General features: G+C 37.6%; 2 protein-coding genes across 2 annotated transcripts in view; one reads left to right on the forward strand and one right to left on the reverse strand.

Moving 5' to 3' along the window:
• LOC106076574 (uncharacterized) overlaps positions 1-19,367 on the reverse strand; it is a 53,264-nt gene continuing 33,897 nt past the window's right edge. Inside the window, exons 2-3 of the mRNA XM_013237399.2 lie at positions 10,791-14,838; positions 1-5,240 (exon numbers count right to left, since the gene is read on the reverse strand). Coding sequence (XP_013092853.2) covers positions 5,155-5,240; positions 10,791-14,460 — 3,756 coding nt within the window. The 5' untranslated portion in view covers positions 14,461-14,838 and the 3' untranslated portion in view covers positions 1-5,154. The remainder of the gene's footprint in view (positions 5,241-10,790; positions 14,839-19,367) is intronic.
• The window catches only part of LOC106077623 (putative RNA polymerase II subunit B1 CTD phosphatase RPAP2), a 273,180-nt gene continuing 264,906 nt past the window's right edge, over positions 11,094-19,367 (forward strand). The window contains exon 1 of the mRNA XM_056030947.1: positions 11,094-11,103. The gene's annotated coding sequence lies outside the window, so the exon portion shown is untranslated. The remainder of the gene's footprint in view (positions 11,104-19,367) is intronic.

Below are 19,367 nucleotides of genomic sequence, written 5' to 3' on the forward strand. Positions count from 1 at the left end.
ATCCTGTAGCCAATTAGTTGATATCAGAGATCCTGTAGCCAATTAGTTGATATCAGAGATCCTGTAGCCAATTAGTTGATATCAGAGATCCTGTAGCCAATTAGTTGATATCAGAGATCCTGTAGCCAATGAGTTGATATCAGAGATCCTGTAGCCAATTATTTGTATGATTTGTATGAATCTTATCAGTGGTCATGAAGGGTTCAAAGCGACACTTTATAACAACAACTAACATGTGATAAGAAAACCAGACGGTTTCATTGGCACATGTGAAGGAAACAGTCGCGATAAATGGGCAGACTCTGGGTGGGTCATATGACCCCTGATGCTGGGACACGAGTCCTGTCCGATCCTTTGGTCGTGTAAGAAGCTCACTGGCTCCATGCGTTGCGTGTTTCATACGTACATTATCGAGTTATACGTTTGCTACACTTCTAGTAGTCCATCCAGTACTTCATATCACTAGCATCGGTAATGACCGTGTGTCTTAGATTGCATTGCATTTCTATTTTTGATGAATGGTCTAGAACACTTTCCACTTGCTCACATTGACATTTAACGAAATTTTTAAAAAAGTTGAAAACAGTGAGGCATCATTTGCAAACAGCTTTATTCCAAACACAAGTAACAGAAAGATTTGTTGAAATATTGGATCATTTTCTTGTTTGTCATGATAACATTGAGCAAGGCACAACAGATCCTTTCACATTAAACAATAGGGTGGTAAGGACAACACAGAATTGTATTCCTTCTCAGCCAATAAGTTATGTCTGTTGGTGTTTTGTTTTGTACAGGGCTGCTCAAACTGCGATCAGCGGTCTAGTCTTAGTCCCAGTAAGTTTTATGTTTTGTCTCTTTCTAGACTCGATCCATTGAACTCCATAATCAAATTTAAGAACCTCTGATTCGAGATATACAAATAAGAATCAAACATAAATATCACAAACGTTAGAAGTATTTATCATCTGTTATAAGCTGAAAGTCAACATGGCAAAATAAATACAAAAGAAACGTTCCTGGCAAGTGTTCACATTATAACATTTAGATCTGTTGATATTGAAGTTAGGGCAAGGAGTTGACACGAATCACAACTCTGTCTTCAAATAGAGCCCAAACAAACAACAATTCGAACGTCGCTCTGAGCGTTCAATGCTAAGAGGACGACCAAGAAAAGGATGAATGTGATCAAAGAGGTAGTCAGATGATATTAAGGTAAACAAAAATTAGAACATTGAGGAGTAGGGCTTTATATCTCGCACATTGTGTACAAATAATTACAAAGCGTAAGAAAATATTAATCAATAATTTATATCAATAACGTGTTAGCCCCATAGGCAAACTCAACAAGTGAAGAGCTACTCTACATATTGTGTTTAGTGAATCAGTAACAAACATCAAGAGACCAGTGCATAGCAGGTCACTAAAGTATTCTAACACAGTACATATTGTATATCAGTCAAGTCTATTGATTTGTTTTAAAGACAAACTAAACAGAAAAAAACAAACATAATAAAACGTATACATTGTTATACATTCAAAGTGAAATCATACACATGCAAGATTCAATATGGAATTAAGTTACAAGAAATACTTTTTTCCAATGCCAGCGTGTAAAAACTCACAATCTTATTGCCATGTATTATATTAACAAACACAGAGTTTTACTTAGATCATTAACATTAACATGAAAATTACAAATAGAATGGTAGACAAGTTGAAATGTAATTGTCCTTTTGACTATATAACAAATAATATGAAAAGGGAGATAAGTTGATTGGTTGTTTCGCCTGGACAGCAACAGCCCACAGATGATGAATTTGTCAACAAAAAATACAATTAATGTATCTTTTCTAATGCAGTTTATTCACCACTACGACATGTTAAAATAAGGAGACTAGTTTACATATCATTTAGCATAGCACACAGACAACACAGCATACCCCACAGATCACACATCATTCCCACATAGCATAGCACACAGACAACACAGCATACCCCACAGATCACACATCATTCCCACATAGCATAGCACACAGACAACACAGCATACCCCACATATCACACATCATTTCCACATAGCATAGCACACAGACAACACAGCATACCCCACAGATCACACATCATTCCCACATAGCATAGCACACAGACAACACAGCATACCCCACAGATCATACATCATTCCCACATAGCATAGCACACAGACAACACAGCATACCCCACAGATCACACATCATTCCCACATAGCATAGCACACAGACAACACAGCATACCCCACAGATCATACATCATTCCCTCATAGCATAGCACACAGACTACACAGCATACCCCACAGATCATACATCATTCCCACATAGCATAGCACACAGACAACACAGCATACCCCACAGATCACACATCATTCCCACATAGTATAGCACACAGACAACACAGCATACCCCACAGATCATACATCATTCCCACATAGTATAGCACACAGACAACACAGCATACCCCACATATCATACATCATTCCCTCATAGCATAGCACACAGACAACACAGCATACCCCACAGATCACACATCATTCCCACATAGTATAGCACACAGACAACACAGCATACCCCACAGATCATACATCATTCCCACATAGTATAGCACACAGACAACACAGCATACCCCACATATCATACATCATTCCCTCATAGCATAGCACACAGACAACACAGCATACCCCACAGATCATACATCATTCCCACATAGTATAGCACACAGACAACACAGCATACCCCACATATCATACATCATTCCCTCATAGTATAGCACACAGACAACACAGCATACCCCACATATCATACATCATTCCCTCATAGCATAGCACACAGACAACACAGCATACCCCACATATCACACATCATTCCCTCATAGCGTACCACACATCATAGCACACAGACAACACAGCATACCCCACAGATCATACATCATTCCCACATAGCATAGCACACAGAAAACACAGCATACCCCACAGATCACACATCATTCCCTCATAGCGTACCACACATCATAGCACACAGAGCCTGACAAACACACAACAAAGGATTTCATTTACTCTTTCAAAGTAGCCCTACACGCTTTTCTCATCTAATGTAAGATTGAGTCGCGTCTTTCCATTTTTTAAACAAAGTAAACGCCAAGCTTAAAATGTGAATCACTCTACGGTACTAGAAGGCCCATTTCTTCTTGTACCTCTCGCCTCATTGGAGGAAGCATTAGGCAATTAGGTATCTGGAGAAGAAATAATGGGACCAAGGAAGCGGGAATACATTGGCTAATAGCCTCCTGAGGTCTGCTGCTAAAGCCCTGCTTTTGTCAGTGTTAAGTTCTGCTGGCCTACACATTACAAACCCGCCATAATGGCGTTGCCTCTAAGAGCCTTTACTATTCGGCCAAGTTGAATGTAGACACAGACTCGACGACTTGCTCTTTACAAAATATAGAATGAATGAAAACCTTAGGAAACGACCTTCATTCTTTCTTAGTTTATCATCTATTCTGCTATATAGCTTTATGTCATTTTTTTATTCTGTAAACTAAAATTGTTAATTTTCAATTTTGTGTATCGCGAGTGAAACAATTTAAGCTTATGTTGTATAGCTTGAAGTCAGTACATTTGTAAAGCAGGCAATTTAATAAAAAACAAAAACAAATGTGACTAATAAATGCACAAATTTCTTTTTCACATATCAAAACAGAAATCTCAATCTGGGCAAACATCACATTAGTAGAGCTAGTAGAGAAAAAAAGAGGGGGGTTAAAAAATATTGTTGAAACAGCAGACAACTTTGAGTGAATTTGAATGTCAAATTATGTTCCTTGTTACTTGATTCTTTTCTCGTGTTCTGTAAGACCTTGTCAGGCATATCACCAGTAGGATTAGAGAATTGAAGCCTTTTTTTTGTCTTGCTTGAAAGAAGGTCATAGGGATCTGTGACATCACAGCTTCATACAACGGTGAAACTTATTTATAGAGCGGCTAAACTTATTTATACAAAGGTTAAATTTATTTCATTCTAGTTAGTTCTAGTTTATCTAGCCACAATAAACAGCCTGCTATAAAATATTGAGAATTTGTTGAACGTATTTGTTGATCTCTGCCTTTTCCACTACCCAAAATATTATTGTCTAAATGTTTATTTATCAACGCTATCAGTATGTGATATTGCGCCACCTCCAAAGGATCTTTTCACTTGCGCTGCTTCCGAAGGATCCTGAAAATCACATGACCAAACACGGATGTATATCACTTGCCTTGGCTTGGCCATGTCCGCCGGATGGAGACCAATCGTACCCTGAAAGTCATCCTTTATTGACAACTCGCGACAGGTTCAAGAAAAACTGGTCATTCCAACCTCCAACGTGTGAATGTGATCAAATGGGACATCAGACCAGTGGACATTGATGTTGACCACTGGGAAGACATAGCCCTTGACCACACTAAGTAGTGACCAAGGAAGCTATAGACGGTGAAAAAACAACAACATGGGCCTGAGTTCTGGAAGCGTACCAAACCAATATGGCTGGCTCCTCTACCACCAAAGGGAATGTCACCTTAACCTGCTATATGTATGGACAAAATGGTCTCTTGATAAAAGAGCTCCACAGTCACATGTAAAAGTGTTCTACGAGATGAACCCTATCAGTTATACGACTGAGGGAAGCCTACAACCGGTAGTGATGGCTGGACATTTAACTTAGAATGGTATTGAATTACATTTTCATCTTTATGCTGAAATGAGACTCATATCTAGCCATAAAGTCATAATACCCAGATCAACTTGAATGTATGCTGACATTACATTGAAAGATGATCTCTCAAAGACTGTTGGTCAGTGATCTATGACGTTACGTGACGAATGTCATAAAACATTTAATTCACATTACTATTTAATGACACACGTATATGGCATTTATCTTTTTTGTTTTATTTATTGTTCCATCCAAATTAAAACAAACTTTAAGCAGTTGTTCTTTGACATGATTTGATCCTTCATTAATTATCTGCATTGACAGCGATTGTTGGAACATATTTGACCAGGAATCAATCAATGCGTTGCGCTCCATTAACAGCGATGCCAGATTTAGAAAAGAAAAATTCACTATTGACAAAGTCATCCTGTGTTAGAGAATATTGCTGGTCACGTGTCCGACTGGTGCTTCTTTCCCTTCTGTACTACTTTCTCTCAGAGGTCCATTCTTTTCACCTGCTGGGGAAAATGGAAAACAAAAGAGATTAACATTTCTGTTTACTGATAATTGCGAAGTACTAAAAGTATGTTTATATGGAAAGTACTCTCTCTCTCTCTCTCTCTCTCTCCATTTCCACTCTCTTTACAATCGTGTCAACAAGCTAACCTTCACAAAATCATTATTATAAATGTATTTGCTATTGGAAAATCCGAATAGATTCAACGTCTGTTTACCTGACTACTTAACTTTCACCCACTCCTCGCATCATTGGCGTTTGCAAAAGTTTAATATTTGTATTTGTTTAACAATAGCAAACTCGGCTTGTGATTTTGTTGTCTATGTTGTGTTCTAAATTTTACACCATTAAATAATTAACTATATAAGTATCTATGTAGATTCTATAACATTGCTGCACCAGTATTCACCAATCACCAGTATTCACCAATCACCAGTATTCACCAATCACCAGTATTCACCAATCACCAGTATTCACCAATCACCAGTAGTCACCAATCACCAGTATTCACCAATCACCAGTATTCACCAATCACCAGTATTGACCAATCACCAGTATTCACCAATCACCAGTAGTCACCAATCACCAGTATTCACCAATCACCAGTATTCACCAATCACCAGTATTCACCAATCACCAGTATTCACCAATCACCAGTACAACAGTCAGAGTAAAGACGACATAATGCTAAGGAACAAAACGACTTCCAACATGAGGGGACGAATGAGAATATACCAGAAAGACGTGTTGTTGAATACCAGAAAGACGTGTTGTTGAATACCAGAAAGACGTGTTGTTGAATACCAGAAAGACGTGTTGTTGAATACCAGAAAGACGTGTTGTTGAATACCAGAAAGACGTGTTGTTGAATACCAGAAAGACGTGTTGTTGAATACCAGAAAGACGTGTTGTTGAATACCAGAAAGACGTGTTGTTGAATACCAGAAAGACGTGTTGTTGAATACCAGAAAGACGTGTTGTTGAATACCAGAAAGACGTGTTGTTGAATACTAGAAAGACGTGTTGTTGAATACCAGAAAGACGTGTTGTTGAATACCAGAAAGACGTGTTGTTGAATACCAGAAAGACGTGTTGTTGAATACCAGAAAGACGTGTTGTTGAATACCAGAAAGACGTGTTGTTGAATACTAGAAAGACGTGTTGTTGAATACCAGAAAGACGTGTTGTTGAATACCAGAAAGACGTGTTGTTGAATACCAGAAAGACGTGTTGTTGAATACCAGAAAGACGTGTTGTTGAATACCAGAAAGACGTGTTGTTGAATACTAGAAAGACGTGTTGTTGAATACCAGAAAGACGTGTTGTTGAATACCAGAAAGACGTGTTGTTGAATACCAGAAAGACGTGTTGTTGAATACTAGAAAGACGTGTTGTTGAATACCAGAAAGACGTGTTGTTGAATACCAGAAAGACGTGTTGTTGAATACCAGAAAGACGTGTTGTTGTTGTTTCTTTTCTCTCTCCAGCAGTTGGCAAGAGACTCACACGTGGACTGGGCAGTAGAGAGATGATAGACTGTTAAAGATTTGTAAAAGTTCTATTACAAAACTTCTATCAATTCACTCTGTCAGTCTGTAAAGTAAAAAGTGTGTGCACATTATTTCTCCCACATCCAATCTCGGATCAATTTGGCACAATTGTTTCTTTTACCTCACAAAGCAAGAATCAATAAAAAGAATATATTATTATGTTTGGTATTGAACAAGGTAAAGAAATCGTACTTGACAGTTGTGTTGGTATAAGTAAAATGAGTCCCCTGAATGTGATAAAGTTTTGTATGCCTTTAAAAAGCGATCCCAGATATCCCCTTCTTTCTTCCCTCCCCCCTTTCCAACAGGTCCAGACAAGTGAGTGAGAAAACTAAGAGCAGGAGATAGAGCTAAACAAAAACGATTGGTAAAAATATTTCTAATCGCACAGGTTTATTGTTGTTAGTCTAGATATAATACAAATTTAATTACAGGGCTGATTCAAAATAATTGATAAAATTATACTGAATATAAGCTTTGTTGTTTTTTTTAAGTATTTATTTTAGGTTTTTCTTGTTTGATAATAGAGTCAGGAAAGCGATGGGCACTGTGTCGGTCGTTGGGCACTGTGTCGGTCGTTGGGCACTGTGTCGGTCGTTGGGCACTGTGTCGGTCGTTACTGAGAATAGTGGTAGAAGACGTTCCTTCAGTTGTAGTGTAGCGACGGAACTGAGAGAGACGGCACCTGAAAGTTGTGAGGCAGACGAGACACCAAGACCTGCTGATTACAGCGTGTGTGTGTGTGTGTGTGCGTGTTTTGCTGTCATCTTGTTAATCTCTGTCGTACATTTCATTGAGGCTAATTCATAAACAGCAAGCTTTTTAGTGTACCGGTGCATAACTTGATAGCCAGGGAAACCAGAGACCAGTTTAGGTCATTGGTTAATATGCATAACTAAATGCATGACGCGTAGGACGTAATCATCTTCCTTTTTTGAAGTAACGTCTGTATCATATAAGATAAGAAGATAAGATATTGATAAGCCAAGAAATATCTGTAGAATCTAATTTGCAACTTCTTTCGCTTGTTCTTTAGTTGGCAGCAGTGATCTTTTACTAGGACGTCCTTGAACTTGACATTGTTCATTTGTCCATTTATTTAATGTTTTCTCAAAAATGATTTTTATTTTCATAATCTTCCTTCTTTTTTAGCTTCCATTATATCGCCACCGCATTTATTAATATCGTTTTTTAAATGTTTCTTTCCTACAGAATTATTTTGCTTGCAGCCAGGAAAAGCATTGACTTTACAGAGTTTAAGTGACTGATTAACATGCAGGACTAATTTTTTTTATAGTAACGTCTATAATTTATAAGTGTAAAAATAGAGCAGATTACTGCGATTAACTTTTGTTGTGAAAATTTCACAGTAGATAAACATCCTTACCCTACTTAGATTCTTTTAGATGTACAACACAATCTAGATTCTAGAGCTCTAGTTGAGTTGAACTACAACATAGGCTTACACTGTAGTCAGCAGCAGTTCTTGCTTTCTATATGAAACTACGCAGCGGTTGTTGCTATAGCGAAACAAGACAAAGACGCTATATTAACAGGAATATTCAATAACTTCTAACACTGGTGTAGATGATTAAATAAAAGGAATATGTTTAATGGACTGTATTGCCTTACCCTCCCTCTGTTCAGTACCAAATACACATGGAGGAAGTACCTCAGTGTTTAAAGGTTGAGTAGGAACAAACTGTTGAACAATAAAATAACGGAGCTCATACAATAAACTACGCCTCCGGTTGATTGCATGAACTATGATAAAGCGGCTTCCAAAGCGGCTTCCAAAGTCAGTTATAAAATATAAATTATTGGTTACATTTACAAAAAAAAGTATTAGTTTGAACCATTTTTGATCTAGATTCGAGTAACTATTAGGTTACAGCAGCAAGACTGGCTTTTACCACTTGTCCTTTACGAGTTGACAAGTCAATTTTTATTACCGTTTAAAGGTCAACTATTAAAAAAGAAACATGAGCGACGATTCCTCTTCCCCCCCCCCCTCTTCTCTTCAAGTACATTTCGAAATGTTCTGGTTGTTGACATTCTTAGTTGAATTGATTTGTGTCAAACTTTAAAACCCAGACTGGCAATGCTAATTAAACATGAACGCGGGGAAACTGTGCCCAAGCCTGTGTGAGTTGTATTTTATGTCAATATTATATTGAACTATGCAATAGCCAAGGTTCAAGTTTACAGGCTATATTTATTTACAAACACATGTTTTAAAGGTTCTATCAAATGATAGTCATTTGCTTTAATATTTGTTGAAATTTTCTTTTGTCTCCGCAAGTAACGTCTAGTATTTTAATACCACTTAACTTGTAATCAATCGCAATTCTTGACATAGCAAAACGAACTCATCAAAAGTTACAAAAAAAATCTTTTTAAGCTCTGCGTAATTAAGTTCATCTATTAAAGAATACCATAATAATTACAACTTAAGACAGTGCTCACAATGTTCTAATACGTTCATCTATTCTATCAACTCATTACTGACTACAAACATTTGATACGAGTGCGGGAATTCCCGCTCAAACGGCGATAAAAGTGTGAAGAAATAACAAAAAGACTTGGAGGTCCATTTAACTTTTAAGATGACGATATTTTGAAACAGTATAAAGGTCAACCCAGACCTTTCATTGTGTGGCCACTTAAGTATTTTTCACCCAAAGATATAGTTACATAAACTGTCAAATTTAAAAGAAATTCGTTAGACCCGTTTTCGAAAATTCAATAGAGTTTGTACCCAGTGTAATACTTTTAATCCATGAAGAGTATGCAAGCCAACAGGAGGAATCGTACAAAGTATATTTGATAAAAGAAATAAAAGAACAAAAGAACCAGAGGCAAGGAGCGAGATGACTTTGTTTGTTTGCAGCTAGATCTAGTTAGATTGAAGCAAAGTCGTATTGTAGTGAGATTTCAATGAGGAGCCGTTCAAGTCTACACAAGACACACGATGACGACTTAATAATGTAACAGTCTAAAAAACTTTCTTCTTTTCACTTTGACAATCAGGCTAGATGCAATCATTCAAATACAAATAAAAACATAACGATGTTTTTCATTTCAATGAATCTTCCAAATAGAAACATGCAAACAAAACGTTTCACGCGCTGTATTTACATATACTTTATACAAATCTTATAATTGGAAAAATGAAAGAAGAAATTGAATATTATTAAGTTCTTTGAACTTCTAAAGATTTTATATTTGTTGAATTCAAACACACGGAACGAAGACATTCCATTAAAAAAATGCTTTGATAACTTTAAAAAAAAATAGAAAGCCAATTGATGATTGAAATCGTTTTCTTGACTAGAATTTGTTGTGTTTTTTTCTATAAAATTGCGTCTGCATGTGTCTTAGATATTGTCTTTCAATCGCGTGAAATAGAAATTGTTTCACAATGACAAATACTAATTGGGATATTTAGTTCAATTTTCGTTTTTTTTTCATTGGAAAAATTGTCTAGGCCCCACTCTACACGTATCTATCACATCCATTTGACATACGTTTCCATGTCAGACTATAATATCTATCTATTCCAAACTTGTAGCTACTTTCATACCTGAATTCTCTTAAGGAAATACGAAACGTAATTTTTTAAAGATGTTCAGCTGACAACAGCAGATAACGAACTCTAGGTTAATTTGTTAAATACTTTATACACATAGGCACAGAAAGTTTAGTATGTATGAATTGAAGTATGTTGTCTGTAATGAGTAATGCTATCAACACAGGCCCTAGATCACTTACCTAATCGGGCAGTAAACATAAGACACACAGGCCCTAGATCACTTACCTAATCGGGCAGTAAACATAAGACACACAGGCCCTAGATCACTTACCTAATCGGGCAGTAAACATAAGACACACAGGCCCTAGATCACTTACCTAATCGGGCAGTAAACATAAGACACACAGGCCCTAGATCACTTACCTAATCGGGCAGTAAACATAAGACACACAGGCCCTAGATCACTTACCTAATCGGGCAGTAATAAAATCTTGGTTCTGAACGTATGGCACTGGTGCGCCTTGACTGGCACGTCTGGCAAACCTTGGCAGTCTAGACACATTAGCTCTGTAGAGCTCATCAGGGGAGGCACTAGGGTTAGTGTAAGGTTTTTCAAAGGTAGGGGAAGGCGTACTGAAGGACCGAGTAGGAGTCGGGTGCCTGGTTCCTTCTGGTGTGACTTGGCTGATCGTATGTGTATGATCGTGCTCACTATGTAGGTCAGTGTCAAAGACGTCTTCGTAAAGATTATTTGAAATCACATTATCTAAGTCTTTGTGTTTTGGCATGTGTGTTTCTTTGCTGAGCAGGATGATACCATCTCCATCTTCGGCACATCTTTGAAGAACGTAAATCTCAGGCGACGTTTCAGAAACATTAGTGTGACAGTTTGTTCCGTCTCCTGCTTGTTTGGTAGTGCAGCTGTCAAATTGCTTTTCAGTCGTGGACTTTAAAGGCAACAGTATTTTTGAACCATGTAATTGTGTTTTAAGTGCTAAATTGAAACCATTCGAGAGTGTCAGAGATTGTGCTGCGGTGACAGAGCTCACAAAAGCACTTCTTGTAGGTGTTGGTATTGCTAATTGGCTGAAGTTCTTTGGTGAATTCTGCCAGAACTGACAAGGCGAAGGACTTCTTGATAGATATGGAGACGATATTTGACTTGGATTGAGCGAAGGGGAGTTATATTCAGACCCCATGCTGATGTTTTCTAGTGAACTAGCTTTGTTGTCCAAGTCATGAGACAAACAAGGTTTACAATTAGATAACATAAGAGCATCACTGAAAGTCTTCCCTGAGTCTAGAGGTGAAGTAGCACTCGGAGTTCCAACAGCGCTGACGGAGTCAAAGTAAACCGTTTCACTGCTTTGGCCGAATGGTTTTTGTTCCAAATGAAAAATACTAGAGAATAAATGTTGTGGATAATTTATCTCATCAGATGGTGAATTACTTTCTTCAGAAGCGATGTTTATTGAACTATAAAAGTTGCAATTACTGTAATCATGACTAACAGAGTTCGTAGTATTTTCATTTAGCTTAATATCAGGAGTCACAAAGTTTCTCGTACGGATTTGTTTTTTTGACGCTTGAGCCAAAGACGTTTCTGAGAAGACTTTACGAACGTGGACAATATCAGTGACAGGATCTTCAACCTTTATAAGACAATCGCTTGATCTATAGCGTTGTTTGTTATGCAAGGCCATGTTTTCTACAAAGTTCAAAGTAAAGTCATTTTCTTTGCTCAGGTTGTGTTCTCTGATAAAGTTCGAGGGGGTCAAGTAAATGCTTCCCTCTGAAATGTTATCCCCCTCAGTATTGAGGCTTGACAGCCCGGTTTTAGGACCGCCACAACATGTTTCAGGAAGGGGGCTTAAATTTCTAACTCTACGATTGAAGAACACCTTATCTAAACTTCCTTTTCCAGTTGATCCTGATTGCTGTAATCTGTTTGCTGATAATAAAGGAAATGTCTCAGCGAAATCTTGTTTAGTTTCTGGTTTCGTGGGGGAGTCCAGAGAAAAGTTCAATCCAGATTTAGCAGCAAATGATCCGAAATCTTTTCTTGACAATGGAAGTGACAATGATGAAGCTTCGGTGGGATCGAATCTCTTCCTATATCGTCTAGGAAGAAAGCTTACATCCTGGGGTCTTTTAGGTTGGTATTGATAACGAAGTTTGCTCAGTTCTTCTGGTACCGACTGAGTATGGGCAGGCAACCGAGAAGATTGTGGACAAATAGGAGTTCTATTTGCAGAACATTGTTGAGTCTTCTCGTCATGAGTTGAAGACCTCGACATCGCCGTATCCAACAAACCAAGACCCGACTCTATATCCATACTGTGAAACTTTGTACGACAGTCCAATCCACTAGGAGCGCTGGCACTGCATTTCGGACAATCCAACGAATGGCTAGTGACCTTGGTTTCCGGCAAAGACGTGAAGCCGGTAAAAACGCTGAAAAATCTCTTCCAACGCGAGTCCTGCCTTCTGTTGCGCCGTCTTTGACGATCCTCAATGAGCGAGATCGACTTAGAAGATTTGCCACTGTTGGAAGACCTACTTCCGCTGAACACGTTTTTAAACTTCAGCCACGTGGATTTATATTTAGAATGATGAGGATTGGCTGAAGCTTCTTGTGAACCCTTACTCTCCAATGAAGACTCATGGGCAGAAGATTCGTGAAGGCTTTCGCTGACAATCTCTATTCTCCTGTTGAAATTGCTGACGGCTATCTCCCCCAAACTTAGCCTACTTCTTTTATTTTTAGTTGGTTGCAAGTTGGCACCTTTTAAAGGACTCTTGGTGACTGGATTGGTGCCTATAGGCGGTTCAGCGTTAGTTTTCTTTGGGCTAGCTAAACAGTTGTAATATTCGTTCATATTCCCTGAAGGCACATAACTCACCTTGCTGAGACTTGCACGCCTAGCAAGGTCAACTGAGGGTTCTCTCTGTTCTTCATAATAAAACTCTCCTGTTGTACCATCGCCTTTAGGTACTTTTTTCAGAAAGACAATACCATTTGTGTGTTTGTTACGAATATCTGTCCATCCTTGGGTGGGATCAACGTCTATGCTTGCTGGATGAATGACAATAGTTGGCTCACTATTTCTGTATGAGCAACATGACCCGCCTAAAGAGCCGGCTGCGGCAAGTTTTGGGATGTAGCCATGGCTACCACAAACAACGTTGGACGGAGAAAGACGTTCACTGTTAAGCTGAAAGACTCTTGGATGTTGGCTAACCTCGTGCTGATGCTCTAAACAGTGACACCCACCCTCAAGAGTCTGCCACGGCTCTGAATTGCGTTTTCCCGGATAGGGAGAAGTCGAAGTGTGGGTCACAACACTGCCCAAAGAACGTCTGCCAACCTCGGTGACAATATCTGCGAACCGAGAGCCAGGAGAATCGGTTTGTGCCACATAGGCATTTCTCCTCTGTCTTCTGTACTGAGGCTCTTCGTTTTCTTCAATGTATGAGTTGTAGTCAAGCTCATCTCCATGTATGGCACACATAGAGCTACCTTCAAGCTTTCCATAGCGATTTTTGAAGTTGCGACCAGGTGTTGGACTTGTAACAGTTGAACGCTTCGTCTTGAACCGCATGAGGATGTCTTGAAGGGACACCGGGTTGAGACTAGGGCTCTCGTCTGACTGCGTGTTGTATCGGCGGAAAGGACCACGAGCTTTCTTCCCGCTGATCATGCCCCTGCTGCGGAAAAACGTTTTCTTGTTTGCGCCAGGTATGTAGTTGGACCCGGGTGGATAGCTGGCATCTTCAAGATAAAAGGGACAGCTGTTGTCGGAGTTTGCGATGGAGTCAAAGCTGATCATAAAAGAGCGACCTAGTTCTCTCAACGTGATGGCATTGGTGTTGCACAGTGCTGCGACCATTCTTTTTCTCCTGAGGCCCCCGTACTGAAAAATAATATAGAAATAGTCCATTAAGAGCTCTCTCTTCTTAACAACCTTGCGATGACGAATGTAAAAAGAAGCCGCCAAAAAAATCATCATGGCCGCTGCGACAGTAACTGCAGGAGCCCATGCTGGGAACGGCGAGGAGTGAACTTTTCTCGCATCTTGGCTCATCAAAGTTTCAGTGTTATTGCTTGATGCACGTTCTTCCATAAAGTTCACCAGCATAGGCTGCGTCCAGCCCGCGATCTAGAGCACTTCGTATGGGGCCTATCGAGCTGAACGCTTGGACGTACTTTTGAGTAGTATCAAGCTAGCATTGTCATGTATACAACTTTTCATGTTTTGGCCACATAATAACTCGCGCAATCATTGCTGGCCTTAGCAGAACTGTGTCGTAAAGTAGGAAACCCATCAACGTCTGTGTCGGCTGTCATTTTCCTCGAGCAGTCGTTGCGTAGCACATGACTATATCTGGCCATACTATCAACACTGCGAACGGCCCTTAGCACCTGCCAGATTTGCTTTTGAAACCTAAAGGTAAGGTATTGATTTGATCCTTGACCAAATGGCTTGGTATGCCGACTGGACTGTCATAAAATCGATCTGTGGAAGGAAAGCACCAACATATAAAGATAAGGATTCGAAAACAAAATGACCTGGGTTTTTTTTAGTGATTGTAACTTTTACAATTTTAAAAAAAAATTGTTGATACAAAAGATCAAGTGTAGAATTTAATTACATACACATGTTAAATAAAGGTCTGTAAATATTTAAGTTTCTTAAAAGCCCATTTGAAAACCGGCAAATCCACAAACTTCGTTTTATTTGTGTCGTGGCGGCTTAGTGACAGTAAAAACATGGAAGAGTGGAGAACGCAATTGAAAGTTCTCAAAGGACTGAATCATTTCATTAATGAATTTTCGCTATAGCAAACAAACAAAAAGAGTAAGTGTGCTTAAACACAATCTATTTCTGTTGAAAGTATTGCTCTACTTACAAGCTCAGAAGAGATATTCACCACGGATAGTACAAAACATGGACTAGAGAAAAGCATACATAAATAAATAAATAATAATAATAATGTATCGCAAAAACTAAAAGAGTTAAAACTTAAGCGAAAGTTTGCTTTTCTAAATCAAAATTCTTTTTTCCAAGTTATTTCTTCAAGGTTTAAAAATTTGAAGGAAAAACTCCGACGAATTTCTAGTTTGTATGTGAAGGGGTGGATACAAGAAGCAAACTAAATTGACTTAAGCTTATAACTACTTGTACATGCAACACTCGTGTGGTCCACAGACCACGGATTTAGAACCGCTAATGCGCTGTGGGATACCACAGTTAGACGCTGTCTTCCAAATGACCAAAGATATTTCCATTTCAAACCAAACAATAATTCACCCCAGGCTAGGACTAGGAAGGTGATATCTTGCGACAAAGTTCGCTTGCGGGAGTTCTTGCATCTCTCTTTGTGAATCTAGGTCAAATCCAGTGATCGATGCCCTGGTCATATCAGCTTACTGTCAAACTCAAAGCCAATCTTTGACAAGGCTTCACCAGTATTGATACTGTTGTGCTGTTACATTCTGAGATTAATTACATTAGCTGTATCTAGTCCTAGTCATCCTTGAATCTGTTCCCATTAGAGCCGGTCTTACAAGGCGAGGATCTCATGCGAAAATCTATTTTAGATATACATACATATACTGTTAAAGTATAACTTAAATTTAAATGGGCTAAAAAATGTGTTCATGTAACACACTGTAATCAACGATATTAAACCCTTGGCTCTGAAGGTCGACTGATCATCACTAATTGTCCGATACAAAATGAACATCTAACCTATGAAATGTAATTTTGGTTTTCTTTCTTTATGTTTTGTTTGGTTAAATGCACAAATTGGAAGACGAATTTCCTTATGAATAATAAATAATAATAATATTATTATTACATTACATAAGTAAAGCCTTGACAACAAAGACAATTTCAATATCGAAATCCCAGCGGTTGAATTTACTGAAAACCAATTTTTTATCGCAATTTTAAATTGATATGTTTTTAAAAGCAGACATTGAAATATCCAAACCAGACAATGATATCTCCTTACTCTTGAAGCACTCATTAGAAGTATTTGGGTGCGAGACTTTCATTCCATTTATTTTTTATTTATGTTAATCTCTACAGAGATCTAGATCTTATTCTCCACAGTGTGCTGTTAGCGGGAGGGGGGGAGGGCGTTTCATTGAATAGTGTGTGTAGGGAAGTGTTTGTGCACATTATGTGCTTTCCCTTGTTGCACAGGTCTCTGCTTGTCTCTTTTGAAATACTTTCCCCACAACTCCAAATGTCCTCATCTAATACCATTTGCTAATATCAAAATAACGTTTTTGAAATGTAAAGAATGTGCTGATGGTCTATGAACTTAGAAAGTAACATTGCATAATAGTATAGATCTATAACTAGTGTTTCTAATCGACATTTCAGAAATAAGGTTTTTATAAATCTTTCAATAATCTCTCAATAATTGCGTGTGTTTATTGACAAACCAAAATGATTCCACACGTTGTCAACGGCTATCCCTTCCTTTATGTGTAGCAGTACGCATACAACTGAGTCGAATTCTTTTAGGAAAAACATTGGTCGTAACAACAGCAAACAAGATGCTAATAGTTCGTAAGCTGAGATTGTGTGTGTGTGTGTTTTGCTGTTGTTTCTAAGGAAGTCAGTCAATGAGGACGAGTTGTTATTTCAGACACACACACAAGTCAAGAAATGATTCTATTGGACGGTATTGAAGCTGACGTCACCACCTGTTCACTTTGTGTTCTCTTTGACTGTCATTACTTCACGGCAATATTTGGTTAGTACTACAATCTGTACAATAGAGTTTGAAAATCTTTAAAAAAAAAAAAAAAAGCCTATCAAAATCATTGCCATATATCTCAATGGTGCAGGAATAAGCGCAAATTTACATTTTAAACAACATTCATTAATTACCACTGATTAGTTCATTGCTTCATCGTTTCATGTATTGTCATTGACTGAATAATTACGCAGAATTTGAACTTCATCCGAGAATGGGAAGTTGGGAAAAAACTACAAATCGTAACAAGGGAAAAACTCCACTTATACAGCCACGTCTCTCAATAAACTGCATTTATTTCCCTTTTTCGATACAAAACAAAATAATTAAAAGCCAAAAATTATAACTAACTATTAATTCCTAGTGCCGTTCTCGTTTATATTTTTAGGTAAAAAAAATAATTGTGTTTAGATTCAACTTGATCCGAGAATGGCTATTGGAGAAATAAATTATGTAAAACATTGTACCAAATAGACAAAGTGAGTCGATATACGATTTGTTAAAAAAATATTTTTTTTACTTTTTTATTTACATGTCTATTGTATTGTATTAAATGTATCTTAAAACAATAGATATATATGGAAGAGATTACCTTATATATACAAATAAGGGAGAAAATCCTTTAAATGATCTCTAAATCTGTTCCTCGAAAATAATAGCAATTAGAACAGTCCAGATAGTATTTGGTTAGTCCGGTTATCAGAAAAAAAAAAAGTCCCACTTGTTATCTGACAATTTATGGTGGACATTGTGCAGACAAATTGTGATTTTAAATGGCTTGTAGAATTGTTCTGTGATAATATTACCACAAATATTTTTAAAGGCTTTATCTTCAAATGTTATTTTAAACAGACATTGTTAACTACCATTGAATTATATATCTATATATATACTAATATAAAGGCTGGCCTACGAGACAGTTTTTTTTTTCTTTGTTCTATCACTTTATTATGGTATCCACAATACTAGTTCATTGCTGCGGATTAATAATAATAATAATAATGATAGTAATAATAATAATAATAATAATAATAATAATTTCTTCTTGAACATAGTGTAGCATGTTGTCTGTCAGAGAACAATGCGGAATTAGTTAAAACCTTTGGTCAGTGCACTGAAAAAGCTCGCAGACCGAAGCTTTGAGGGAGAAACGTATCACCACTAGAGTCCATTGAGCGAAGGGTTCTCTGAGGGAGGGATCATTTGAGGGAATATGTGTGATTAATGACATAAGGGTATATAGGTCAGTGTTTTTCAAACGTACTGAGGCGCGAGGTCCTAACAAAATTGAGCAGGGGGGGGGGGGGAGGGGGAAACGAGAACATTTATTTATCATGGGCAAAATAATAAGTTATATTTTCATTGAAGTTATCAATCCATGTTGGAATATTAAACAGTATAATATTACTAATGGTTTAGAAATAAGGAGGTTTTCAAATCTCTAAGGATTTCACGAGCGGCGTCAGCGACAATATCGACTTGAAAAGTTTTGAAGAAGACGTTTCAAAACGTCTCCGCTAACGCAATTCTTCTCGACTTTCTAGTGTCAGAATGGTCGAAACTTTCATGACTCGTGTATATAAACAGAATGACCTTGACGAAATGTGTTAAAGTGACGACATTTAGGTGACCAAAAATTATAATGTTCAGTGCTCTATGTCTTACTTAATACAATGATGATCTTACTATGATCACAGAATGTTTCTCGCATAAGCGGGTCGTTCCAATTGAAGACAAAAGTCTATGCCAGAGAACATTACGATGTGCAGGGTGACAATAAAAATGTGGTTCCAGAGCTAGAGAGCGAAAAGGAGAGAGAAAAGAGAAAAAGAGAAAAGCTCGTGCCGAACCAATTCACTGTAACAGATACTAGAATTTATAAAAAAACAAAGTTTGACAGAAAAGTTAATGTTAGAGTCTCGTGAAGGAACATTAGAGATTTGAACAAAAGTTCTTTTTCTTAAAGTTTAGAATTCTTTTATGAATCTTTTAAAATTTTAATTTACGATGGCTTTTTCATCTGCCCTATAGATCACAAGGTCTGAAAGGGAAACTTTACTCGTACTTTTGTTGAAAGTTTAAAAAAAAAATAAAATGAGAACAAGAAAATTTGATCTACATTTAAGAATGACCTATACAACAACCTTTTTTTTTACTAATCTAAGTCTCGGTAGCTCTTCTGAATGACCTATACAACAACCTTTTTTTACTAATCTAAGTCTCAGTAGCTCTTCTGAATGACCTATACAACAACCTTTTTTTACTAATCTAA

This window comes from Biomphalaria glabrata, chromosome 5 (genome assembly GCF_947242115.1).
Source record: "Biomphalaria glabrata chromosome 5, xgBioGlab47.1, whole genome shotgun sequence".
Lineage (NCBI taxonomy): Eukaryota > Metazoa > Mollusca > Gastropoda > Planorbidae > Biomphalaria > Biomphalaria glabrata.